General features: G+C 44.6%; 2 protein-coding genes across 2 annotated transcripts in view; one reads left to right on the forward strand and one right to left on the reverse strand.

Moving 5' to 3' along the window:
- Positions 1 to 44: 44 nt before the first annotated feature.
- mmgt1 (membrane magnesium transporter 1) lies at positions 45 to 3,767 on the forward strand. The gene is made up of 4 exons (XM_063190296.1): positions 45 to 179; positions 1,061 to 1,113; positions 1,424 to 1,527; positions 2,075 to 3,767. The coding sequence occupies exons 1-4, from the start codon at positions 101 to 103 to the stop codon at positions 2,226 to 2,228; spliced, it is 390 nt and encodes a 129-aa protein (XP_063046366.1). The 5' UTR covers positions 45 to 100; the 3' UTR covers positions 2,229 to 3,767.
- Positions 3,768 to 6,329: 2,562 nt separating this feature from the next.
- ints6l (integrator complex subunit 6 like) overlaps positions 6,330 to 26,955 on the reverse strand; it is a 55,316-nt gene continuing 34,690 nt past the window's right edge. The window contains exons 10-18 of the mRNA XM_063189809.1: positions 26,242 to 26,336; positions 25,693 to 25,803; positions 24,223 to 24,438; positions 21,288 to 21,414; positions 16,250 to 16,392; positions 14,110 to 14,338; positions 12,981 to 13,436; positions 12,324 to 12,417; positions 6,330 to 7,097 (exon numbers count right to left, since the gene is read on the reverse strand). Of these exons, the coding sequence (XP_063045879.1) occupies positions 6,989 to 7,097; positions 12,324 to 12,417; positions 12,981 to 13,436; positions 14,110 to 14,338; positions 16,250 to 16,392; positions 21,288 to 21,414; positions 24,223 to 24,438; positions 25,693 to 25,803; positions 26,242 to 26,336 (1,580 nt within the window). The 3' untranslated portion in view covers positions 6,330 to 6,988. The remainder of the gene's footprint in view (positions 7,098 to 12,323; positions 12,418 to 12,980; positions 13,437 to 14,109; positions 14,339 to 16,249; positions 16,393 to 21,287; positions 21,415 to 24,222; positions 24,439 to 25,692; positions 25,804 to 26,241; positions 26,337 to 26,955) is intronic.

Raw genomic sequence — 26,955 nt, forward strand, 5'->3', positions numbered from 1 at the left:
GGACAGGGGTACGCCTTGAACTTTTATTTTGAATTGGATGATCACTCAATCCGGAAACTGATCCCCCTCTTCTATTCAGTTTGTACACCACTCATTGAAGATGGCTTCGTCCTTTTGGAAAGGTGTCGTTGGTTTAGGCCTATTTGCCTTGGCACATGCGGCATTTTCAGCGGCACAACGTAAGTAGTCGTGTGTGAAAGACAAATGGTCCCGAGTTTATATTTTAATACTTATGCACATCACCCAGTCATGAACTATCTATGAATGCAGCCGGCCACAGTAACGTTAGCATTGTAGCTTAGCCATAGCTACTCAATGGTTTAACAGTGGCTCAACACTTGCTAACGAGCTAACTATCAGGGACAATATTATGGCTAACTGCTGTAGTTACCGGTATTAGAGGATGTACTGGTTTAGTTTACAAATGGACTACATCCTCTGGAGCCAACCAGATCATGCACGTGAAGCACTGACAGGTGCACGAGGCTCCAGTGAACTCTTTGACTTGACGATTATTGTGTGAATATTTGATGCATGACGTAGCAAGCAAAGATGCTGCTGATGGTCAGAGGCTTCATAGCTAACATTAGCTAATTAATCTGAACGATGTCTTCCCCTGTAATAGTGTTAACACTGTGCGGCAGCGCAGTAGAAGTAATGTGATTCAAGTGATACTGGCGGATTATTGCTAATCGGATAGTTTGCAATTGGCGTTCTATCTGTCTGACTTGGTTGTCCATTCTTGAGCAATTACCCGTTACCAGTTTTCCGACGGATGGATTTGCTGTCTGTGTCAATAAACAGTAGCGACTGTATGCCGGAGGGATGTTATTTGCAACAAAGTGGTGTTCTTATTTATTTGCCAAAATGCATTGCAGAGAATGGGCGTTCTTTATAGCTCATTGAGCTGTCAAAGTCCTGCAGTGATGTTCCGAAACAGCATTATAGGATACTTAACAAGTAGTAGGCCATCAATTGAAATTACCCGTGGTGCTTCATGAAGCCGAGTGTGTTGTTAAATGACTCACTTATTTGTCATATCACGTTTTCTTATCTTCAGACCGAGCCTACATGCGTCTCACAGAGAAGGAGAATGAAACACTTCCCATAGATGTAAGTAGCCTTTTCCAACTGCAAACCCAGTCCTTGTTTTTACATTTCATTCGACATAGAATAGAATGTAATAGATTTGCCTTTATTGTCACTATTCATATGTACAATTTTCACTGTGCACTACAAATGCACAATTAGATTGAAAGCAACTCACTTCAGCACAGACAATTAAGTGGGATATATGCAGCACACTGGTATATTTACAATACTGTATGGAAATATAGAATTGACACATTGACATATCAGTCATCACACACTCATGTGGTTTTATTTGCCTGCAAGGTGTGTACAAATGTGTTTTCATTTACAGATTGTCCTCCAGACGTTGTTAGCGTTCATAGTGACGTGTTATGGAATAGTCCACATCGCTGGAGAGTTTAAAGACATGGACGCATCCTCAGAACTGAAAAACAAGTGAGTAGAGTGTCAACATTTGGAAATGTCATGAAGGCTTGGTGTTCAAATCCTCGTGCACATCCTACTCACCCGTGACCGCCAGGTTAATGATCGCCTGCCTCAAATGATGTGCTGGGACCAAATCTCAAGGTCCTATCTTCAAGTAAAATTGAGATCGAATAACATGGCATAACTCAAAGTGGAAAAATACATTACATAACAAACCCGAGGATTTATTTTAAAAAGACCTAGTAATTGGGTACTGGCTACAGTCTTTGGAGCATTGTTAGGTGCCTTCCTCAAGGTAACAATGATTACCTACAAGATGTTTTATTGCCATGCACTCGTAAATTGGGTTGAAAAGGTTGTGGCGTGGGTCAGCTGCGTCTGACCTTCCACAGTTTACCTACTGCTTGGATGGGATTTGAACCACTACCACTCTGATTCCTAAATCCTTAACCATTAGACCACAGCTGCCCCCCAAAACTAGTATACATGCAGTGAGTCTCAACATACTTTATCGGTATCGTTTTTTTAATCAATACTTTCCGCTACCCACCTGCAGGACGTTTGACACGCTGAGGAACCATCCCTCCTTCTACATCTTCAACCACCGGGGGCGCGTGCTGTTCCGCTCCCCAGAGCAGGAGCCCCAGACGGCCCCTCAGGCGCTCCCCTCCAACCCCTTACGGTTACGCAAGCTGGAGAACTTCCACTGAGACTGACTGACTGACTGGCCTTTTACTGGGGCTGCACTGCCCTGCTCCTGCCCTGTCCGCTCATCCACCCATCTCTCTCTCTCTCTCTCTCTCTCTCTCCTCTTCGTCCACTTTCTGTGCTGGCCTTTTTCTGGGGTGCAGTGCTCTCTCCTGCCTGCCCATCCACAAACCTCTTTCTCTCTCGCTCTCTCCCTCTTCTCGTCTACCTTCTCTTCCTCTGCTGGCCTTTTATGGGCTGTTGTGCCCTGCCCACTCATCCACCCACCCACACATCTCTCTTCCTCCCTCGTTCGCCTCCTACTACTCTTCTCTTCTCTTCTCTCTCTTTCTCACCTTGTTGCACCAGTGAGCTGCCTGATTATGGGTTGATGAGGGATGGAAGAAGATGTCAAGATCCCGCTCGGTTGTCCCCTTCCTCCCCCGTCCTAAATGTCTCCGCATAATGTTGTACATGCTGTATAAAAATCTGCATCTCTTCAGCCAGTGAATTTCCACAAAATGTCAAATCTCTTTGGGACTGTGCCAACTTCCTTGTTTTTGTTTTGTTTTGTTTGTTTGATTTCTTTTGTTTCTCTTTTTCTTTCCAGTTGACTTTGTTTTGTAAATAGTCTTAAATGCTTGGAGAGTCTTTTAAGGATTGAAAAGAGGAAAAAAAAAATCCAACCAGTCCTTGACATCAGACATTGCCGTTCCCACTCATAAAAGGTTCATTTCATTCTTTGTGTCGCACACAAAAAAGGGTTTCAATAATGTCTTGTAAAAAAAAGAGGAAAAATGAGAGAGAAAGCAAACAAAGCATAAGCATCATCGCACCATCCTCCATATTTTTTAAGGCTGAGACCACAGTGACTCCTGACTGACTGAATTCTGCTCTTCCTAGCCATGCACTTGAATGAACGAGGGAGGACTTCAAACGGACCATACAGTGTATTTATGTTTTCATTCATTCATTTTCATTCATTCTTTCATGCATTCATCGTCTGTCAGTGGATTTCAAAGTAGTACTGTTATGCAATAAGACAGCTGAGGTTGCGGAAATACACCATTGATAAATCTGTAACAGTGATGGCAATCTGGATTCATTTGTTTACAATTCAGTACCACAAATTCCAATTGACCTGGCTTTACCTGTCCAATTCAACCAGATGATCATGATTGCCTGTTTCTTTTATCACCTGGTTAAGTAGGACAGCTAAAATCAGGGTTAACTTAATAAACCGCTGTTGACGAAACCTGGGCATCTTGACTGGTGATAACCAGTAAGTCATTTGGAATATGTGGCACTGTATTGTTACTAATGAATCCAGGCTGCCCATCACTGATCTGTAAACGCTGGAAGAGATACGAGTGAGATTTTTCGGAAGGCAGGTTAGCAGTAATGCTAATGATACTGTGAACAACTAATGGAGACTAATGGTACATTTTTTTGTTTTTGTTTTGGGGAGAATGTTTGTAACTTTGTTTCACTTTTATGTTATGACATTTTTAACTTAAAAAAATAATAAATTCTGAAGTTTTATGGAAGAATTTCTAACCGAACACGTTCTCTGACGTTTATTTTCCCCCTATTGTTCATTGCTCTGTGTTTTCAGATCTCTAATGGATTGATATATGGTTAAGCTTGACCAGGATTTTGTAACCAGTCTTGATGGGGGTACATAGAACACAGAACTTTCAAAGTCTTCAGCAGTTCTTCCTTTACCCATGCACACTAGGAGCCACAGACTCCGTAGCATATTTTTCCTTGACTTCACATTGACTGCTCCTTGCAAGGTCCAGCTCAAAACACGTGATGTTGCATAGTGTGTGCATGGGATGGGAAAAACAAGTGGGTCCTAGTGTATTATTAACGCTGCACTTTTGTCAGTGCTTATGTAGGATTCCTCTCGGGTGCAATGCAAGCAGACCTCAATGCAGGTAGTATCTTGCTGCATCACATTCATCTTAATGTACGATGTGGTGGTATTTCCCCTGTTGCGTGCACACCACTTACGTAGCCTACAGTACATTATGTATCTTCACAGCTGAGCTGATGCTTTTGTCCAAAGCAACTTGGTTCAGGGCAGCTGACAGCTTTGGCTGTGCCCAGGAAAGTCACTTGAAATGGCCCCCCATCCAATACAATGTAATGAAACCCCTATTTACTCCTCTTACTGGACCTGGGACAAATGACCCCTTTGACCCCCAGTCAGCTTTCCTGATTTAGTTTTTCAGGTACAGAGTAGAGAAGAACTTAGTGAACTTCATTGTCACTAATGGTGCTTCAGAGTTACGCATGACTGCTGTACACAAAATCAGAAATAATTCAGATGAAAGTTTCAAATGGGTATATGCATTAGCATAAAAACACGCACACAGTTTGAACGTCGTCATGTTTATTTTGCTTTTCCTTAAAAAAATCATAAAATTTTCAGATTTTTTCATATACAATAACAGTTTACAAAATGTTTTATACAACTTTTAAAATATTCTCATTTTTAGGTTTGGTAAGAATACCATCGAAAAATAATCTATATTTCATTTATGAACATTTAAAAGTAGTATACATCTGCTATTCCAAAAAGAAAAAAACAAGAAAAAAAAAACAAGAAACAATTAAAAAAACAAAAAAACTCCGGAAACTCAAAGAACAACAACTGGGAATCTGGGATGGCCTCCCCGTTACGCAAGTTCCACAGAACTGCCAAACGTATGGTGTGCAGCTGCCCCTTCGTGGAACAGGTGACATATGATGGAGGTCAGGGTGTATGTGTGTGTGTGTGTGTGAGAGGGGTCCGGGGGCAGGCTGCAGGAGATCCTTAGACCAACACATTTTTTTGAACTCTTTAGAGGCAGGACAATGGAAGTTCTGTGTTGACCCAAACACATCATGGACTAGGCTTCCGTCCAACATGTGTCCCTTCCTCTCCTCTCTCCAACCCCTTACACCACCCTAACCTCCCTCTTTCTGGTGGGATAAGTAGTTTGATTTGGTTGACTAACTGATGGGTAAAGTCAATGTGAAGTTGTGCACCTCCTGACAGAAAGAGTGTTGAAAACCTTATCCATATTCAAACCCGAGTCACCATGCTCAGCTATTATCCAATTTACAGCTTGCTCTCACATCGTATAGTAACTAACCCTGCATTCAATCTGGAATACCTTCTGACCTCTGGAATACTTCCCCACCACCCTGGTCCTCAAGTTGATTAAACCAGCCTGGTTTTTAAGTGCTGAACCTCATGGTGGAGCAAGTCAAGTCAGTAAGTGTTCTGGAGAGGCTATTGCTTGGAGGACTTGCTTGTTGTGTGTGGTGTGCTGTGATGCCAAGGAGGTTTTCGATGAGCCAAAAGTGAAGTCTTGTTTTGGAATCTCATGCTACCTCAAAAGAACACTCAGACCCTGGAGCTCCACACTATCAGAGGGAGGTAGTCTTCTCATGTGGAGGAGCCCCAAGATTCTTTATTGAGCTACTTTCTTTTATTAATTTGCTCTCTCTCGCTCTCTCCATCTGTATCTTGCTCTCTGTCTAGCTCTCTCTCTCCTCCCCCGGTCTTTGTTGAACACTGAGTGTTTTCACACGTCAGTTTGAGGAAGTGTACAGTGAGTTTGAGATCCCTTAGAAAAACAATGTGATGCCGTCTCCTCTGATTATTGCTGTGTAGGTGGTGTAGTAAGAAACATACCAGCAGCTGTGGGTGTCCCTGTGTGGGTATTTCCTCCTTCTTGATATGGATTGATGAAACCAAACCTGCATGGTCTGGTTTATTATTTTATTATTATTAAAAAGCCACAAAAGGCCCCAACAAGATCACATATTACAACATTTGTTTTCAATTTTTCAACCTCCCTGTGTGAGGTTTGCATTTTTTTTTTAAATGTAACAAAAACAATTCCCAGGCTGGACCTGCTTGCTTCTTAGAAGCTCTGAAGACACTGTTTAACCGGTCACCATTTGGAGTGTGTATTTCTTTGTGTGTTTGTATCTGCAAATGTGTGTGTATCTACCTAGAGATACAAGGTGTCAAGTGTGGTCAGTTGTTTCTGGTTGAGCAACACACTACAGTAGCTTTTGAGTTTTGATTTAATGTCTCATGACGTTCCGAACATCCCCACCCACCCCCACTCTCTACGTCCCACCCCTCCTTTCCCCAACCTTCTTTACAAAAAACAGAACATTCAAACTAGTGTGACTTGTGACCCCCTGTGTGTACAAAAAAAGACAGAAAGAAAAGAAAAGAACAGAAAAAAAGAAAAACAGATCCAGTATCCTTTTATCCTCTGTGTTTTTCCGTATCCCATGCCTACCCCTCTCCAATCAAGGGGTGGAGTTTGAGGCCTGAGGGAGATGCTGATTGGTCAGTCTTTCTTCCTCATTAGGGTCAGATGATGGTGTGTGTGTGTGTGTGTGTCTGTGTGTGTGTGTGTGTGTGTGTGCGTGTGTGTGTTTGTGTGTGTGTGTGTGTGCGTGTCACTGTGGCCCCTTGCTTTCCAGCTTCTCCATCTTATGCCGTGTGTGTGTGTGTGTGTGTGTGTGTGTGTGTGTGTGTGTGTGTGTGTGTGTGTGTGTGTGTGTGTCTTTGAGCGTGTGTCTCTTGTCTGTCTCTGCCTCCACTTTCCTAGAGAGAGGTCAAAGGTGACTCCATCTGCCATGTTTGTTTGTTGTTGTTGATGACCCCTTGGGGGCAACACCATCTGCCATGGGAGTGGGATGCTGCTGCTGCTGCTGCTGCTGCCTTTGCGCTGATGGTGGTTCGCGTGGCGGGTGGCATGGCATGGGACTATCTGCCGTGGATGTTGTTGACCCTCTGGGGTTCCCCTAGCGACTGCCTCTCCTCCATCTCCTCCAGGGCCGTCTCCAGCTGCTGGATCAGGACGCGCTTCTTAAACCTGCCCAGAGATGAAGACATGAAGAGACACGCCATGAGAAGGAGGGAGAGAAGGATAAAGAGTAGAGAGAGAGAGAGAGAGAGAGAGAGAGAGAGAGAGAGAGAGAGAGAGAGAGAGAGAGAGAGAGAGAGAGAGAGAGACAGAGACAGAGACAGAGAGAGGAGGGTACTGGATCAGCTCACACTTCTTAAACCTGTGGAGAGAAAGGCAGGAGGATGGGGAGAAGGACAATACAGAGAGAGAGAGAGAGAGAGAGAGAGAGAGAAAGAGAAGAGAGAGAGAGCAAGCAGAGAGTGCCGAATCTGAACATGGTTCTTAAACCTGTGGAGAGAAAGACAGCGACACAAATGATGAGGAGGGTGTAGAGAAGGACAAAGAGACCCAGGAGAGGGAGGGAAAAAGAGAGATGAGAGGACTCGCCGCAGGGGAGGGATGGAGTGACAGAGGGAGATGGGGGAAACGGGACAGAAAGAAAGAGGCAGAGGGAGAAAAAAATGTGGGAGACGGTGAGATAAAGATACAAGCAGAAAATGACAGGAGGAGGAAAGGACAGACTGTTATACAGAAAAATACAGCAACAGAGGGAGAGGGGCAAAGGGAGACAGACGAGGAGAGACACACAGAGAGAGGAGATGTCAGGGTGAATTTGGGGTAGCAGGAGGTTGCCTCCATTCAGGAGGAAACAAGGGGACAGGCAGTGTGCAAGCGTGTGTGTGTGTGTGTGCGTGTGTGTGTGTGTGTGACGTGAGCGTGAGAGGGAGACAAGGAGAGAGAGAGAGAGACAGAGAGAGAGAAGCTCGCAGTTCGTGTCCATCGGACAGGAGGTGTTTATTTGCAAGACAAGTGGAGGTGTTTTTGCATGCGTGTTTGAAAGACATGAGGTGTGTGTGTGTGTGTGTGTGCATTTGGGTGAATCGAGACAGGCAATGTGTGTGTGCGTGTGTGTGTGAAGTGAGACAGGTGGTGTGTGTGTGTGTGTGTGTGTGTGTGTGTGTGTGTGTGTGTGTGTGTGTGTGTGTGTGTGTGTGTGTGTGTGTGTGTGTGTGTGTGTGTGTGTGTGTGAAGCGAGACAGGCGGTGTGTGTGTGTGTGTGTGTGTGTGTGTGTGTGTGTGTGTGTGTGTGTGTGTGTGTGTGTGTGTGTGTGTGTGTGTGTGTGTGTGTGTGTGTGAAGCGAGACAGGCGGTGTGTGTGTGTGTGTGTATATGTTTGTCTGCACGTGTATCACAACAGGGGTTAGTTTGGGATGCCAGATTGCTGGTGGGCCACAACAGATGCAGCCTGGATGTCTTTTGGCTCCCGCCACACTGCAACGCTCTGATCTGCTCTGGCTGCAAACCGGCCAAATCGACACGGCTCAATAGCTCCAAGCACCATCAGAGGACCTCTGGAGGGCGCCATGCTATTTACCAGCTATTATCTGAGGACACCGTCACCTGGCTTGCTTTACATCCTGGTACACACTACTACACCAACAACTACAAACGCTAAAAAACATCAAACTTTATTTTCTCTCTGATTGATGGAGAAGTCCTCATGGCAGTGTTACAGTGTTATTTTGTTGAGAAGTTATACCTCCTCTTTAGAAATAGCCACACTTGCAAGCAAGACCTATTCAAGGGAAAAGTCAGCCATTTTTGGAAATATGCTGAGATCACACTTCTCCCAGATGAGCATATTTCCAAAAATGTTCCTTAAAGATGCACTGTGTAATATTTTAAGCAGAAAAATTGCACTTTTAATACATGAAATACATGAATAAATGAATGTCCGCCATTTTGAATTTCCAGAAAGCGATATTTTTAGCTGCAAAACTTACTATACTTTGGTAAGTACTAGTAAATATTCATGTATTATTAGTAAATACATATTAGTATATATACCTACTCTGCCCACCATCCTACACAGTGCACATTTAAAGGTGTTCAGGCTTCCTTCAACTTTTGTCTGTGGTGAAAAGTGGTTAATAAGGGACTCTGTAGAATTACAGATTCTCCAAAGAGCGCCTGCTGGCATCTGGCCACAGTCTGACTTTAAGAGCCAATCAGGAAACACCTGACGAGGAGACGGGAGATGTGTAAGCAGCTATGCTTGCCAATCATTGTGTCTGTGTGTGTGTGTGTGTGTGTGTGTGTGTGTGTGTGTGTGTGTGTGTGTATGTGTGTGTATGTGTGTGTATGTGTGTGTATGTGTGTATGTGTGTGTGTGTGTGTGTGTGTGTGTGTGTGTGTGTGTGTGTGTGTGTGTGTGTGTGTGTGTGTGTGTGTGTGTGTGTGTGTGTGTGTGTGTGCTTACTGAACTGAGGGGCTTGGCCTGAACCCCTGCAGTGTCAGCAGTCTGTCCAATGTTAACAGCTAACACAGGAAGTGTGATTCATATGCATGGGCAGCTGTGTCCAACTATACTGTAAAACTGACAGTGAGTTGGTGTCCCACAAGTCAGAACTGAGATTTCAACGTTCTGCTTTTTATTACAGAGGAGAGAGACTTCAACCTATTTAGTAGAGATCCGGTTCCGGATCTGGCAGGATAATAGGGTTTTTCAGACTATCCGGATCCGGCAGGATCTCGAGCAGTGGATCCGGTATCCGGCAGTTACCTAAAAATCAGGATCTGGGGCATCTCTACTTTTTACGTAGCCTAGGCTTTCACAACCCCAATCGCTGCATGGAGTGAAAGCCCTTTGGAAGCGGCCATTGAAGGCAGTGTGGCAGTAAGCCAATGAGTCTTAAAAATAGTTTCCTCCAACGTAATAAAAAGGGCCCACGTGTGCGAGTAGGCTATGTGTTTCAACCCTTTCGTAGGATCCGGTATCCGGTTCCGGATCCGGCAGGATCTTAAGCAGTGGATCCGGTATCCGGCAGGATCCTAAAAATCAGGATCCGGTGCATCTCTACTATTTAGTACTGTATGTGACATGATAGAAGCATCATATGCTTAATGTTGGAAAAATAATGTGCTAAATTTCTGGGGGCATAATACATGTCATGGCACGCTCATCTATTGTAGCCGGGCGAGCCAGACTAAACCAAACTTAAGCCTGGAATCACCCTGTTCAGACAGCTCTGGGCTGACAGCGGCACCATACTGCTGTTGCTAGGGTTCAAATCGCCTCCATTTTCATCTTTACAATAGTGGCATTAGCTGTGGTTGCACCACTTGACGCCTGCTACTAAAATCCTCAGTAATCTGCATGTGTGTGTGTGTTTTTTTAAGTATGTTTTGGGGGCTTTTATTATGACAGGGTAGTGTGAGAGGAGACAGGAAACGAGGTGGAGAGATATGGGGTAGGGTTAGGAAATTACTCCAGTCGGACTCGAACCGGGGTGTAGCAACCCAATGTAAGTAGGCTGCCGGATGTGAGTGCCCGGATATCCGCCCGAGTATTTACGTCTATTTTACCTCAGCTACTCGACTTCGCTCGTGTATTTACGACAGTTTAACCTCAGCCACTTTATTTCGGTCCGATTTGAGTCTGGCTGAAGATGGAGGGGACATGGATGCCGTGCGTAAAGAGCCCACAGCACATCGCCATTTCGGCGACACCAGAGTTCCTTGATCTCCCAATCAAAAGAATTGGCCCGGTGACCAATAACATCAAAATAATAATAAAAAAAATAATAATAAAATGAAATTAAACTGTCTCTACCGGGCATCTAAAGGGAATCCATCAAAAGATAACGGCGTACTTTCTCGTCGGCATTATTTTGTTTTTATTATCCAGGAGGACTGAGCTGAAAACTGCAGCAGTCACCTTGCACAGTTCTAGCTGCTCCGAACCACGTGCGTGTCTAAGCAAATCCTGCCCATTCGCAACGTTAAATAAAAAGTTTTGCACAAGACTATAGCCTAAAATAGATGCGCTGTCACAGACACTGGAATAGGCCTAGCCCGTTTTGGAAGGCATTAAAGTCAGCAGTCTAAATGTAGCAAGCACTCGAAGTTTCTGAGTTTTACTCCTTACATTAGTGAAACATAACACCAGGATACCCTACAAGTTAAAATAATATCTGGACATAGCCTTCTCTCTGGGTTAGAAAACAGCAGCTAGGCCTATGCCGCATATTGTGTAGTTATTTATTATTTGGTGGTGCAAAAACAACACGCGATCAATGCCGCATATTGTGCCATTATTATTGGTGATGCCGAAACAACAGCCAGATTGGTGATAGCCTGCCTAGTACATTGAGACATAGCCTACTCATTTGATTGTGCCATGTACATTTAAAAGTGTCAGTGCAGAATTAAACTGGGCGCTGAATATAAATATTGGAGCCATTTTCCCTCCGCGATACAGTCAGAGGCGCGCGCGCACGCTCTTATGTATTATATGAAAATATCCTAAAACGGTCACAACATCAGAGGACCTTCGTGGTGGAGGATACTTGCGGCGGGGCCGAGACCGAGTTGTTACAGGACACTCTTAATATTATTGAAGGGACAGACCATGACACTTTACCCGGTCTAACTGTAGCACTCGAAAAGTTATGCCGCATAGGCCCTATTGTGCAGACTATTTGGTGATGCCAACAACACGTGAAACTAGGCACATTGGAGACTGCAGCCTATATAATTTAGACATAGCCTATTCATTTGATTGTGCTATTATGTCAGAAGGGTACAGAATCAAACGGGACGTTGAAATATTGGGGCCAGTAACTTTGTGTCCGGTGGATATTGTGCAGATGTGTGTGCGCGCGCACAACTAATTTCATCTCTTTGCACATCAAGCCTCCGATCTCCAAAAAGACACGGGCACTCAGGATAACTGTTTACACGAGCTGTTTAAATAATGTGATGCACGTTCTTCATGACATGGCATGGTTTGGATGACTGCATATCGTATAAACATCCATGATGGAATTGTCACTCTTAATGTGTAATTGGATATGAAAAAAAGATCCTAAAACGGTCACAACACCAGAGGACCCGTGGTGGTGTGGTGGATATTTGCGGCGGGGGCCGAGGCCGAGTTGTTACGGTAGGCTACAATCATATTATAGAAGGGACAGTCAGGCGACACAGCGCGACTCACATAGGGTAGCTGTGGTACCGCAAAGCATTCCTGATGGGGGAAATGAATGCAAATACATGCAAATACTCGGGCGGATATCCGGGCACTCACATCCGGCAGGCTACTTACATTGGGTTGCTACACGGGGTCCCCATGGGCATGCAGGATGTGTGTGTTTTTGCTTGTTTGTTGTATGTATTTGAGTGCTGCCTCACCTGGCTGCTTCCTTGATGGCGTGGTGGATGAAGTACCTCTGCACCGACACCGGGCCCTTCACCTCCTCTAGCAGCCGGAAGATGGTGTCATAGTCTGGGGAGAGAGAGGGAGGGAGAGATAGAGGGAGAGGGAGAGGGAGGGGGATGGAGAGAGAGAGAGAGAGGGAGGGAGATAGGGGGAGAGGGAGAGAGACAGAGGAGGATGTAGGGAGAGAGAGGGGGATATAGGGAGGGACAGAGAGGGGGAAGACATAGAGGGAGGGAGAGAGAAAGGGAAAGGAAAAAGGGATGGAGCAGGAGAGAGGGAGAGAGAGAGAGAGAAAGGGGGGATTAGCAAGAATGCAATACACCATCTAGATCTACATCAGTCAAACAATCAATCAATCAATTGATCAATATGATTCCCTTTGTTGTATGTGTGTGCCTGTCTGTGTTGGGGCAAAACTACTGTGTGTGTGTGTGTGTGTGTGTTTGTGTGTGTTTCTGAGTATGTGCATGAGGTACTCCGTGTATCCAGCTGTGTGTGTGTGTGTGTGTGTGTGTGTGTGTGTGTGTGTGTGTGTGTGTGTGTGTGTGTGTGTGTGTGTGTGTGTGTGTGTGTGTGTGTGCGCGCGCGCGTGTGTGCGCGCGTGCATGCATGCGCTTGTATGTACTTACTGCGCCCAGGCTTGCGGACCTCCTTGATGACGCGCGTGCGCAGCTCGGCGTTGCTCCCATCCAGCGGGATCATGATGACGGTGCCCGGCCCCCCGACGGCCGCGATGATGCCTTCTTCGCCCTCCGCCACGCCGTCCAAAATCACCCCATCATCGCTCGGGGGACTCATGCCCTCGCAGTTCTGCACGCGCTCCGACGGCGGCCGCTCGTCCAGGCCGTCCTCTCCGAGTTCTCCTCGCTCGCCGTCCGCCACGACGATGACGCCTGTCACTCCTCCTCCCAGGCGCTCCTCGCCGCCGTCACTCAATACCAGGCTTCCCCTGTCGTCCAATGATAGGCCGGAGGCGGGGCCAGTGCCGTCAACCACTACTCCTCCGGGCCAGCCCTCGCCCGGCTCGGGCCCGGGCCCTCGGTCGCCGTTGCTCTCGGTGCTGAGGACGCTGTTACCCTCCACTCCTGCAGGGGGCAGACAAGGGTAAGGAGGAACAGAGATGATGAGGAGGAGGTTACGAGGCAGCCGTGTTTGGAACGACTGGCAGAACATTCAGGAATTCCCTTCTCTGAGGAACCAATGAAGTTCAATGTGGTTTTTGAAAACATTTAAAGACATTGAAACAGACGGCTTATTGTGTACCTTTGTGCAGTCGGAGTGACCGTGTGAGTGACTGCCTACTGTACCAATGACCCTTAGAGCAGTGAGAAGCAAAGTCACCGGAGCATCTCAGATGTGGAAGATGAATTTGTGCTTTAATTTAGAGCAGTGATAGAGCACCATCACTATTCATTTGTGCTTTTATTTAGAGCAGTGATGGAGCATTGCTCTAAAAGCACAAATTCATCTTCCACATGTGAGATGCTCTGGTGAATTCCCTTCTCACTTAGAACTCAGTCCTTTCCTGTGCTGCACCAGGTGGTGAAGAAGAGGAGCAAGGGGGCTATCCTTCTTCTCCATCTTTGAGCAGTGTCAGCGACAACGCACTTGGCCAATCACGTTTGAGCCATGTGAGTGACATTGTGAGTGACAAGTGTACTGGACCAATCCCCTTTGAGCAGTAAGATGAGTGATGGTAACGCTTGACCAATCCCCGTTGAGCAGTAAGATGAGTGACGGAAACGGTTGACCAATTACCTTTGAGCAGTGGGATGGGCTTGATGAGGCCCTGCTGCCCGGGGCCCCCGGCGGCTCCTTTGCCCACCACGTGGTTGGTGATGATGGGGGGCGTCTGGGGCCGTCGCAGCAGCGGAGACATGCTCCTCCGCCGCTTGGGGGCCGTGCCCGAGTTGGGGTCCCCCGAGTTGCCCCGCTTCTTGTTCTGGGGGCCCGTCACAAACTCGTCGGCCTCGTCGATCATCATCCCCTATGGAAGGAGGAGGAGGAGAGTCAGAGCCATCCACTTGGAGAGTCGTCACTGACAACCCGGGGACAAGAAGTGGATGGGCCACTTGCTTTAAGGTAGATTGAAAGTGCCCGGAAGCAGAACCACTACATAACAAGCCAAAATCAAACAAACTACATTTCTGGGTAATAATTACCAACAAATATATGCACTAGTAATTGGATTATTTATGATCAATTCGTAAACATTCACCAACATTGCACAAATCTGCTAAATTTTTAGGATGTAGGCTATACTACACCCTGTGGTGGAAGCCACTTCCTGGCACTAACAGATCACAGAGAGCAGCCCCAAAGAGGGTGGAGTTTAGCCCGGATATGCCTTTTACACTACCGTTCAAAAGTTTGGGGTCACCTTCATTTTTCCAGTTATTTGTGAAAGCCCATTGGGAAACTCCAACTAAAGCCCATTGGGAAACTCCAACTCCCATTGTCATTGTGACACAGCACTCCACAGCACACAAGTGAACACTGCACACTGCTCACAACGAAATTGCATTTATGCCTCACCCGTGCAAGGGGGCAGCCCTCAGTGGCGCCCCATGGGGAGCAGTGCGGTGGGACGGTACCATGCTCAGGGTACCTCAGTCATGGAGGAGGATGGGGGAGAGCACTGGTTGATTACTCCCCCCAACAACCTGGCGGGTCGGGAGTCGAACCGGCAACCTCTGGGATGCAAGTCTGACGCCCTAACCGCTCACCCATTTGTGTGCATCTCAAGTCACAAACATCTTTTAAATAGCTTGAAATGGAATAATGGAAAGTACTGAACAGCCAAAGGTGAAAAAAGGTTTGATTACCCATAAAATTGGTTAAACTGGACAGAAGAGTGAAATCTAACCAAGCTTTTTCACCCATTTAAAATGATGTGTATATCATCCGGCATTGTATGGATTGACAGGAGCAGACATCAACTTTTGCATGCATGGGGCTCATAGAGCTCATGGGCAATTCTGAACCTCATCTCATTCCGGGAATGAATCTGTAGAACCGCAACTGGCTATTATTAATGCCAAAGGAGTCTACACTTTGATTAGTACACCAGACTAGACACTACCTTAGTAAAGGTACACTTTGATTAGTCAAAAGTTAGTGATACATTTTGGTCTATTCTATGCATTGTCTATACAAGTAAATCCACTCAAAAGTTACTTTTTCCTATATCAAATTGCTTATTTGTTGTATGCATTCATTTCAAAGAACAATAACTCTATACACTGATTTTATGCCAGAACTGAAATTGAAAAGGAATAAGCTTAACTGTCAGAAAGAAGCATTGTGGGAGGATAGTGTGGTGACCCCAAACTTTTGACCGGTAGTGTATGTGTAGAAGCCATAGCGGTTAATGGGATAAGCCAGACTCTGACTTTCCCTAAAGAGGGCTCTGCGATGAGTGACACAATTTGGTGAGGTGCTTTGGGTACAGACAAAGGGGAATTCCTTGTTGGACAATTGTTGAAATCACAACAAATTGTAATAGCTCCATTGGTGAAAGAATAAAGAGTCCGAAAAAACGGACTGCATGTTTAAGAAGGTGACAGTCATATATCAGTAGTAGTACAGTGCAACATATTAACAAAATAAAAAGGGTAGTAAATGCAACGTTGGTGTGGTGTTATGCAGAAACTAGACCTGCTGTATCTTCTTTCACTGCTTGAAGTTGTTCAACATCAGACAATATGAAATATTTACATAATATATTCATAATATTTGTAATCATTTTTTTTGCCCCCGTATTGACGAGAAACATCAAAATGAACGCAACACAAATGCTGCATGTGGCTAAAGGGGGAAGTGCTGGGGAACCAGGCATATTTTAATGTGGGCTACTGTAATAATGTTTAACAGCATGTTTTAATGTAGGCTACTGCACCTTCTTGTCCTGCTTGAAGGGGTTGCCGAAGGTGTGGAGGCGTTTGGGCTGGTCGGGGTCGATCTCCCGCAGGGGAGACGGCATCATCTTCAGGTACTCCTGGTAGTTACCCATCTGGCCCACAGGGATACTGTGGAGATAGTCTGGAGGAGGAGAGGAGAGGAGAGCGAAGGAGAGGAGAAGAAGAGAAGAGAGGAGAGGTGAGGAGAGGGGAAGAGGGGGAAGAGGACAGGAGAGGGGAGGGGAGGAGATGCAAGGAAAGGAGAGGAGATGCAAAGAGAGGAGGGGAGGAGAGGGTGAGAATATACGAAAATAAGAATAGGAGAGTTAGCGCAGTGCCCCATACAAAACTATAATGGTTAATGTTTCCTCCATCGATTCGATAGAGCCATAAATTCATCGCTGTGGCTGGCCATTTTCGATCAAAAAATTCCCAGGGTGCCTTGATAGTCTGGCTGTTGCACTAAGCTCAGAGATGTAGTTTGGCTTGCCAAAGCTCCCGCAGACACAACGTCCTCAGACTAGACACAATCAATGGGCGTCTTTTAAACAGTACCGGTGATGGGCATGCTCAACCTCTATAGTAAAATAAATAACTTTTGGGTGTGAGTCAAAAAGAACTGCGAACTTGAAATGGAGAAAAAAAAACGCTCAGAGCAGAGTCTCGTAGATTGCACCACCATGTCCACAAGCAGACACATTTCAGCCCTTAACCCATTTTAGCCTGAGGCATCGGCAAAAAACGCCCGTGGAATGCGTAAGCCCTTTTTGGGAAAATGTGCCTGTTAAAAACTCAGCTTCTGACGCACATAAAGCATGAAATAAGTTGCATTTAGAAGCTAAGACCCTCATCTTGCATTTTTAATAATAAAAAAAACGCTCAAACCTCAGAGCCTGAATGCAGCATATATGTCACTCCAAGCGCCAAAGGTCAAACAACATACAGTATACGCAGCATCAAGCTAAAATGGGTTCAGCCAGCCATCATCAGTGCATAGTGTGAACAAAGGAAAAGGTGCATGTCATCACAGAAGGGTCAAAGGTCACAGGTTACAGCTGTCTTTCAAACAGCTCTGTTGACATCTACGCATAGCTAGAACCCAACCAGCCAATGATACCACGGTTTCTACTGTATCCTCATCAAGATGCAGACAGCTAATAGTGGTTGAACAGCTTGCCAAAAATATACAGGCTAGTGATGTTTTGAATATTCATTGCATCTCGCCTGCATTGAAAAAGAGGACTAAGCTCAACTGCATTCGCCAGAATTTCTGTTAAGGTTCCCATTCCATTCGTCGAAGTACTATAGCATTAATGTAGCATCACAGGCAGCACCATGGGTCCACCAGGCTGAGGCCCCCTATGACTGTAGTCACTTTAATTAATTAAAGATATACTATGTAACATTCAAGTTTGCTTTCTTAATTGGAGCTCCCTCTAGTGTCTCGCCACTACACTCACAGTATGGGCAGGACCAGTCAACATAACAGGAGATTAAAGTCTGGATTATGCTTGCTGCAAGATACGCGTGCATGTGCACATTTCAGTGCAATACGTTGCCTTGCATTGAAGAGAGCTACCTTGCACAAAAAAACAGGACATAAAATATGCAAGTTACAGTGACCAGTGTGCACGCAACTCATATGGGTGATTTTCCAAAAACCTGCATCAACAATGGCGGCCATCTGGCATTGGGTGCCCAAGTGCCTTTATCATGACAGGACAGTGAAGAGAGACAAGAAAGTACTGGGAGAGAGAGATGGGGAAGGATTAGGAAATGACCTCAGGCTGGACTCAAACCCGGGTCTATAGATTTATGGTATGACAGCTTAGCCCAGTGAGCAGCAGTAGCCCTGTACTCTGATAGTTCTGCAGTGAGTATGCGCATTCCGCTTGTGCACCATGGTGGTACACACACGCAAGGTCACACAGCAAGCATATTCCTGCCTTAACTCCGTTAGGGCTCATTAAATAGTGTGTTTGTGCACGTTGTTTGTCTTTGCGAGAGAGGACCCTTGGCACCGATAGCTAGTGCAGACAGTTCCTGAAGAGCTCAGAGAGACATCTATTTTTAAAAAGGTAAACAAATATGACACAAATAGTCACCAGGAAGCGTTGGCATATTAAGACAGGAGGAGGGGATTTGAAACTTGGCATAGATCAGGGCTGCCTGAAAAACGAAATCCCTGGTGTAGATTATACGGGGCAAGTGAAAACAAAACAAAACAAAAAACAGTCTTGTTTTTCTCTTTTCCAGTGAATGGGTAATGAGGGGAACAATTGGCCAAAATAATGATGTGAATCCTTGCCTGGTAGAGGCACAGCACATTGGACACAGAACATTAAAATAACATGCCACCGTTTTATAATTGGACCACTGTGCATGTGCAAGAACAAACACACACACAGTAAGAAAACAAGGCGGCCACTATTGTGCAGGGCTTGGACAAACACCATTCAAACCTTTTCAGGGAGTTCTCTGCTAAATCGATACTCCTGTTGATGTTAAACAAGCTGAAGGTTATTGTATTTCACACGCTTTTTTGTTTGTATCATCAATCCTTTGCAGCTCTCTGAAATGCTGTTATCTGTGCAGAAAGAGTGCTTTTCTGTGTAAACATCTTTCTTTCAAATGTCTGGAATAATTCTGAACAAAGGGAATAAAAGGTAAGTCATTCTTTGTGGTAATGAAAATATGCACACCCACAGCCACAATGTCCTACCACACTGTCGTGGACTGGAGGTACAGCATACATTGTATGGTGTTATGCATGGTGTTATTTTCAAAAAGCTTACATCAATGAGTTCTTGATAAAAAAAATTAAAAAACAACTTGGGACAAGTGGAGGAAAATGCTATCTGAGATGAAAGCAATAGTGGATTCGGAATATAAATTTGTTTCTCTTTCATACTGCTCTGATTATGTTTTATTTATAATGCACTTCTTCTGATGCAACTCTGCTCTTCTGTTCTGTTTATATTAGTATGTATAAAGAGGTAGCGTTTTCTATTCCTCCCTGTACCCCCTCACACAATGGAGGAAGAATAATAAAAACAATTGAATCCTAATCACACAAAAACATTTGGACTCAAATTTGGTGAAACTAAATCAGAGAACAGTAATGTGTTCTAGATATATTCTGCCCTATAAAGCCAAAATGCAGTCACTAAGCCAACATTGAAACTGAGAAAAAAATGCCTTCAAAGGCGTGGTATTAGGTTGGATATAGTACTGCACATTTGACATGGCAATATCTCTAAAACGAGACACATTTGGACAATAAGACTTTGTCACAAGATAAAGGAGGTGTAATGAAGACCATTTTCAGTCTTAACTCAATTTTGACAAAATATGTACAGTCCCAAGAAAAAGTTTGTACACCCTTTGAAATTTCTTACATTTCTGTCAAAATTTATCATGAAACATGGTCTGATCTTCCCGGAAATCTCAAGAAGGAACAATCAGAGTCTGCTTTAATTAATTCCACCAAAACATTTACATGTTATCATATTTTTATAGGTCATAAGGCCATAACATTCACAGGAGAGCAGGGCATAAGTAAGTACACCCTTGCATTAAGTAGGTTTTAACCCTCAGTTAGTTGCAATATCATCAACCAGACTTGTCCTGTAGTTGCAGATCAGATTAACAAAACAATCTGTTTGTATCTTTTCTCCCTCTTCTTTAAAGAACTGCCTCTCATCAGCAAGGTTTGTGGGATGTCTGGAGTGCATAGCTTTCTTGACTTCATGTCATATAATCTCAATTGTTTTTTGTCAGGGCTTTGACTGGGCTATTTCAGAATGTGTATTTCATTATTATGAAGCCATTCTAAAGTCGATTTGCTTCTAAAGTATGGGTTGTTGTCACATTTCAGGACCCATACTCTTGTGTGCTTCAACAGTGTGACAGACTTCCTCACTTTTTTTTCTGTAAAATATCACAATAAACTTGAGTTCATTGCTCCACTGATAATAGCAAACTGTCAAGGGCCTGAGGCAGCAAGGTAGCCGCATATAATGATGCTCCCGCCACCATACTCAGAAGAAGAGATGTAACCAAGAATAGCTTAAAATGGGATTCATTCTGCCAATCTAAAATTAATGAGGTTTCTGTCCAAAAAAATATTGCTGCACCTTTGAGGATTGCGAAAAAGCATTTATATGCTTCATAGAATTACTGCAAAATATTCTGTAGACCAACGTTGAAACCAAAGTTGAATTGTTCAGGGGAACACACAATGTCATGTTTGGAGGAGAACTGGAGAACCACACCTTCACAAAAACATCATCTCCACCTTTGAGTATGGTGGTGGCAGCATCATTATATGCGGCTACCTTGCTGCCTCAGGTCCTTTTCAGTTTGCTATAATCAGTGGAACAATGAACTCAGAAGTTTATCGAGATATTTCACAGAAAAAAAGTGAGGTAGTCTGTCACACAGTTGAAGCACACAAGAGGATAGGTGCTGAAATGTGACAACAACCCATACTTTAGAAGCAAATCGACTTTAGAATGGCTTCATAATAATGAAATACACATTCTGGAATAGCCCAGTCAAAGCCCTGACAAAAAACAATTGAGATTATATGGCATCAAGTCAAGATTGCTATGCACTCCAGACATCCCACAAACCTTGCTGACGAGAGGCAGTTTTCTAAAGAAGAGGGAGACCAGATACATCCAGATTGTTTTGTTAATCTGATCTGCAACTACAGGAAACATCTGGTTGAGGTTATTGCGACTAACTTAGGGTTAAAACCTATTGAATGCAAGGGTGTACTTACTTATGCCTTGCTGTCCTGTGAATGTTTACATCTTATGGCCAATGAAAATATGAAAACTTGTAAATGTTTGGGTTGAATTAGTTAAAGCAGACTCTGGTTGTTCCTTCTTGTGATTTCCGGGAATATCAGACCATGTTTTATGACCAATTTTGACAGAAAGGTAAGAAATTTCAAAGGGTGTACAAACTTTTTCCTGGGACTGTAGTTACTGCACTTTGCCTTTGTAGATCAGTAGTTTTTCCCTTCTTTACCTTCATCTTGTCCTCTTATGAGCTTCTGCGTCGTCCTCAGGAGGTTGGAACGCATGCGGGTCACCTGATCCAGGAGGTTCCGTCGCGGAATGTCGTAGGCATTCCGATAGGCCTGGGGCTTCAGGTCCTTCACAGGAAATGGAAACAGAGAAAAATGAAATGAATGAAAAAAACTAAAACGGTGTGATTTATTACTAATGTTCAACAGACCTCCTGACTCTAATTATATTATGTCATGATCTTCAAATGAAATAGTAACACACAGAGAAAAATTTAACGAGTGAAAAACAACAACAAAAACGATTGCGATTTATTACTAATGTTCAATAGACCTCCTGACTCTAATCATATTATGTCATGACAAAAACAAAGGGGGCTTTTGTATGCTGTCCTTTTGCTAAATTGAGCTTCATTGGATTTAATTAACACAAAAGAAGAAGAAAATGCAGTGGGAATAGGGTGCATCGGCTTCCATACAATTGTTTCACATCAATAGCTGACATTAGATAACCACGCATGACTCATAGGTGTTTATTTCCAGATGAGTGATAGAAAGAAAGAAAAAAGAACTATATAAAAATATCTCGGGTGTCATCATGTGTGGGCTGGCCATTATTGAAGATGAATTCTGAACTTGCAACATTTGATGCCTGTGAGTTCGGTTGTTTGAAGACTCCAGTCTGTATTTTATTCGCTCTGACACTTGTTTGAACACTTTTAGCTTGGACTAGTCCTATGGTAATAGCACCCTATGCCACAAACTGTTATTGATTTTCTTTTGTTTGTTTACTTGCCACATCAGTGGGCCAGGTATTACAATGACCCTGCCTGTCTGATGACCCTGCCTGTCTGATGACCCTGCCTGTCTGATGACCCTGCCCGTCTATCTGTCTGTCTGTCTGATGACCCTGCCCGTCTATCTGTCTGTCTGTCTGTTTGTTTGTGTGTCTGTCTGCAGTGTTTTGGGTGTCCTGAGGGTGGTGCCCAACACCAGGGCCGGTTCTGGCTTATTTGGTGCCCTAGGCGAGTTTGAGTTCTGCCCCCCCCCCCCCCTTACCTTTGAAAGAAAAAAAAAATCTTTCTTATACCTCACAGAACACAAGACTAATATCCTTAGTAAGCTTAACTAAATAGCATCAAGAACAATAACCGTTTTTCATCAAATGGATTTGTGGTTGTTTTTGACAGGCGACCAACACATCAGATTGAGTCGCGTGAAAGTAGCTTCACTGTGTGGTGTGTTGGATGTGATGGTGGTGGGGCCCCCAACCCCAGATGAGAGGGAGGTTATCAATGTGTTTGAATTGTAACGTGAAATTGAAATGCCAGGAGAGTGATACAGTAGGCCTACATTTGCATGTAAAATGCATGTGTAGACAATAAGCCTACCAAGGAGGTCTGCATTGATCTACACTATCTACAGCATCACAAAGCATGGCAGCATAACAATTTTAATAAGCTACACATTTGTGCTGTCTTCCAAACCAATTTCATTTCTGGACTGGAAATAGTGGTGCATTTGTGAGTAGGAGAATGAGAAGGGGGCTATCTAGGCCTATGTGTTTGGAGGGACAGGGTGAGAGAAAGGGAGAAGAGCTGTCACGCTATTGAATTTCATAATATACAAAATATAGTAAATAGCCTCACTTGTCTGCTGTGCATGGTTCTGCTACATGATTAATGTAGGCTATGTCATTCTGGTCTGGAAATTAATGTTTTTTTAAGCTTACAACAAGCAGGTAATTCATGTGGATGGAAGGAGATATGGCAGCTAACATTGTTTTAAACATTGCACCAGTCTTACTTTACATTGCTTGTCAACCTAAGCAAGTATTATGATATCAGGTGGGTGTTAGTGAGTAGTGAGTAGGCTACTAACAGCTTCTTTACTGGATTTCATTGCTTGGCATACTTGGCTAATGTTAGCATGCTAACTAGCGATTTCTCTGATCAAAAACAAAGCTCTTTTTCTCTCTAATTCCAAATAGTAACCTCATAACTATTGGGCTTTCCATAATCACAAACGGTTGCTGATTAAATCACATAGTTCCAAAACACCCTCTGAAACTCCTGCATCATGCAATGAGTGGTTTAATGAGAACATAATAATCTCCATCCAGCAGAGCAGCACTACTGTTTGCGCTTGCCCCCTCTGTCTCTCGAGTGAGTCTCCAAATTCAAAATAGAGCGCAAGCTGTCACTCGTCCCGCCCCCTTTCTCAGAACTGTCTGTTTATTGGTTCACAGACTTCCCAGAGACAATTGGAAGAGATATTACTATTGGCTGAGGGGCGCTTTGCCGTGAGGAGCGCTTTCGCCACTCTTTGTTGATTGCGACTTCATAAAAAAACTTCATATCGCAAAATTATGCATAGGAGAGCGCCATTTCGGCGCCCCTTCTTCACATGGCGCTCTAGGCGACCGCCTAGCCGGCCTATGCTAAAAACCGGCCCTGCCCAACACACAACACCTGCATCAAGCATTGGCAAGAGGGCCCAGCTTGCCATTTTTTATTGCTCATTATAACTGTTTAAGAGTGCGATATGGAAGCCAGCAAACTCCTTGAAGTTGGTGTTGGCGAGGTGTAGGGGCATCTCGCCCATATTAATACAATGAATTCCACAGACCGCCCTGTTGAAAGACTTTACTACCTCTCTACCTTACTGAGAAGTGCCATCTGAGAGTAAGCGAACTCCCGTGAAGTTGAGCAGTTGTACTTTAAATGTTTTTGAGCTCTATTTGAACACATTTGACACCTGAATGTGTGCTTTTTTTAGGAATGGCACATACCTTATTGAGCAGTGTGATCTGAGAGTCTGTTAACTCATTGAGGTAAGCAGCGCTAAATGTTTTTGAGCTCTTTCTGAACACCTTTCGCCTGTTAAGTTGCGAATTCGAACGTGGACGTGTTCTTTTTAATAGAAATGGCCATGTACCTTATTGAGCAGTGCGATTTGGAAGCCGGCGAACTCCTTGAAGTTGATGTCTGCGAGGCGGAGGGGCATCTCGCCCGTGATGCCCTGCAGCAGCTGCTTGAAGTCGCGGCGGTGCGCCAGCGAGAGGGCGCTCGAGTGGTTCTTCACCTTGATGCCCGTCTCCTGCGGAGGCTTCTTGCCCACCGACGCGATCAGACGGTCCGACTCGATCTTGGCCTGCGGCGGGAGAGAGAGGAAGGAAGGAAGGGAGGTGAAGAGAGACAGATCAGAACAAGGTCAGAGGACCTATGAAGCAAACTAACTTCCTAAATAACAGACCAACATACACCAGCGGGGGAAAGAGGCGCTGCACACAACTAAAAACAGGCATGCAAACAGTAATATATAGGGAAACAGAGGGGAGGGAAAGGATGGACTGGGGGAGATTGAATAGAAAAAGGATCACAGAGAGAGACAGAGCGAGAGAGTGAGCGAGAGAGAGAGAGAGAGAGGGATGGAGAGAGAGAGAGAGAGAGAGAGAGAGGGATGGAGAGAGAGAGAGAGAGAGAGAGAGAGAGAGAGAGAGAGAGAGAGGATACAGACAGACACACAGGCAGAGACGTTCAGAAAAAAGGCTTCCAGTTAACTAAAAGAACAGCCAGTCAAGGCTATAAGCAGGAAAAGGTGTGCATACACAAGTTCCCTGCTGTGAGTGTGTGTGTGTGTGTGTACGCGTCTGTGTGCGTGTTTGTGTATGCATGTCTGTGTGTGTGTGTGTGTGTGTGTGTGCGCGTGCGTGTGTGTGTTTCAGCAGGCAGACATGATAAATAATGGATCTGCCTCTGGCTTCTTCAGAACACCTTCCCCTGCTGCCTTCCTGTCAGTACTAATAACACCAGAGCTTGGCTGAAACACACTACAAGCACTACACACTGGGCTATTGTTGTTGCCGTTTGTTGTTCGCAATGGTGGTGACCTATTCTGTTATCTCGGTTTGGGGGTGGTTGTTTGTAATTGTTGTAAACGTATTCATTTTGTATGAAAAAGCAATGTTTTGTTGAAATGTGCACCTGTTGAAATACTGTGTGTATGTCACTATGTCAGGGAATAGGCGTTGGCGAGGGAGCACAAAACACATAATAAACCTGTGTCTTGTCTCTAGTGTACGTGTAAGCATGCTGGCTAGTTTGACTCCTATACCAGTTGAGGTGGAATATTGTGTGGCTTCTCTCCTACACGCCCCCCATGGGGCCTTGTGGAACGCTAGGGAGGAGTTCAGAATTGACAAATTGACAGTTTACATTGGGGCGCATTAGTCTATGATGAGGTCAAGGGGGCGTTTGTTCAAAAAAGGTTGAGAACCACTGCTTTAGATGAAAGCATGTGGTAAGTGTAATGTCATGTACGTAATGTAATGTAATAATAATGTAACATAATGCCAGGTGTCTGCCAGGTATGTAATGTAATGTACTGTACTGTATGCTGTCTAACCTGTTGGCTGAGCTTCTTCAGGTAGGATATGACGCTGTAGCTCAGGCCGCAGTCCATGTTGTCTGATATCAGGTTGGGCGCTCCCATCATCCGCAGTGCCTTCTTCAGGGGCTACACGACAACACAAAGACATTAGGAGAGATTAGGAGCTACATTCATCATACATGACACAGAGATGGCTAAATTCACACAGAAATGGACAACCCTGCTGCAGCTATCTGCCATTTATCTGCTATTAAGTGGCATTTTCTGCTTAAAATTAGGCTCTATGCCAGGGATGGCAAACTCAAATCTGGGCCCAAATCTGGCCAGCGGTGTCATTTTATTTCACCCACGAGATCACATCAAATGTGTATTACAGTTGGCCTACATGCACCATTAATATGACTTGAACACAAACGTTTGTGCAGAACATGAATTATGAGTGGACCCAGGTCAGTGTAATCTCTCACTCATAATACCCAGAATATGTGCTGGCATATGTGAACTACCAATTTTTATGTGTCCTTGTTGTGTTTATATGGATTGAGCAAAGGCTTATTTTCTTACCAATAGGAAGTATGGAGGCATGGACTTCAGGTAGATGTCAAAGGCCTGTCGCCACTTCAGGTTTGGCTTCAGCTTGTGCACTTTAAACAGGTCGTCTGTCGGGAGAAAGAGTTTTTATTAGATGGGAAGAAGGTAGACAATAACAAAGGAGAGATTGAGAGGAAGAGAGGGAGAGAGGGACAGACACAAACAGACAGAGCAAGAAAGACAGAACAGAAAAAGAGAGAAAGTGTGTGTGACTCTGCCTAAACTAAGAGGTGTGTGTGTGTGTGTGTGTGTGTGTGTGTGTGTGTGTGTGTGTGTGTGTGTGTGTGTGTGTGTGTGTGTGTGTGTGTGTGTGTGTGTGTGTGTGTGTGTGTCAACCCAGAAAACCCCTAATGCACTGAAATCCAGGCCCCTGGAACAGTTTTATTTTGCTACCATGGTAACATCACTGGTGTGACAGCACACTTACTTACTCCGGGCTAAAAATATTGAAAATGGGGAACTAGCGGGCCATGAGACAGTGACAAATACTAGTGCAACATAGCCCCGGCCCGTGTGTGTGTGTGTGTGTGTGTGTGTGTGTGAGAGTATGTGCGTGCGGGGTGCCTGTGTGTGTGTATGAAATGCTAGCGTAACGTAAGCCCAGGCCCCAGTGGGGGGCTGCAGTGCTTAGTGTGGTGTAGCTAGCGGAGCCCTGAGAGAATGAGTCTGTCTGATTAGCTCTTCCTG

Source organism: Engraulis encrasicolus, chromosome 23 (genome assembly GCF_034702125.1).
Source record: "Engraulis encrasicolus isolate BLACKSEA-1 chromosome 23, IST_EnEncr_1.0, whole genome shotgun sequence".
Lineage (NCBI taxonomy): Eukaryota > Metazoa > Chordata > Actinopteri > Clupeiformes > Engraulidae > Engraulis > Engraulis encrasicolus.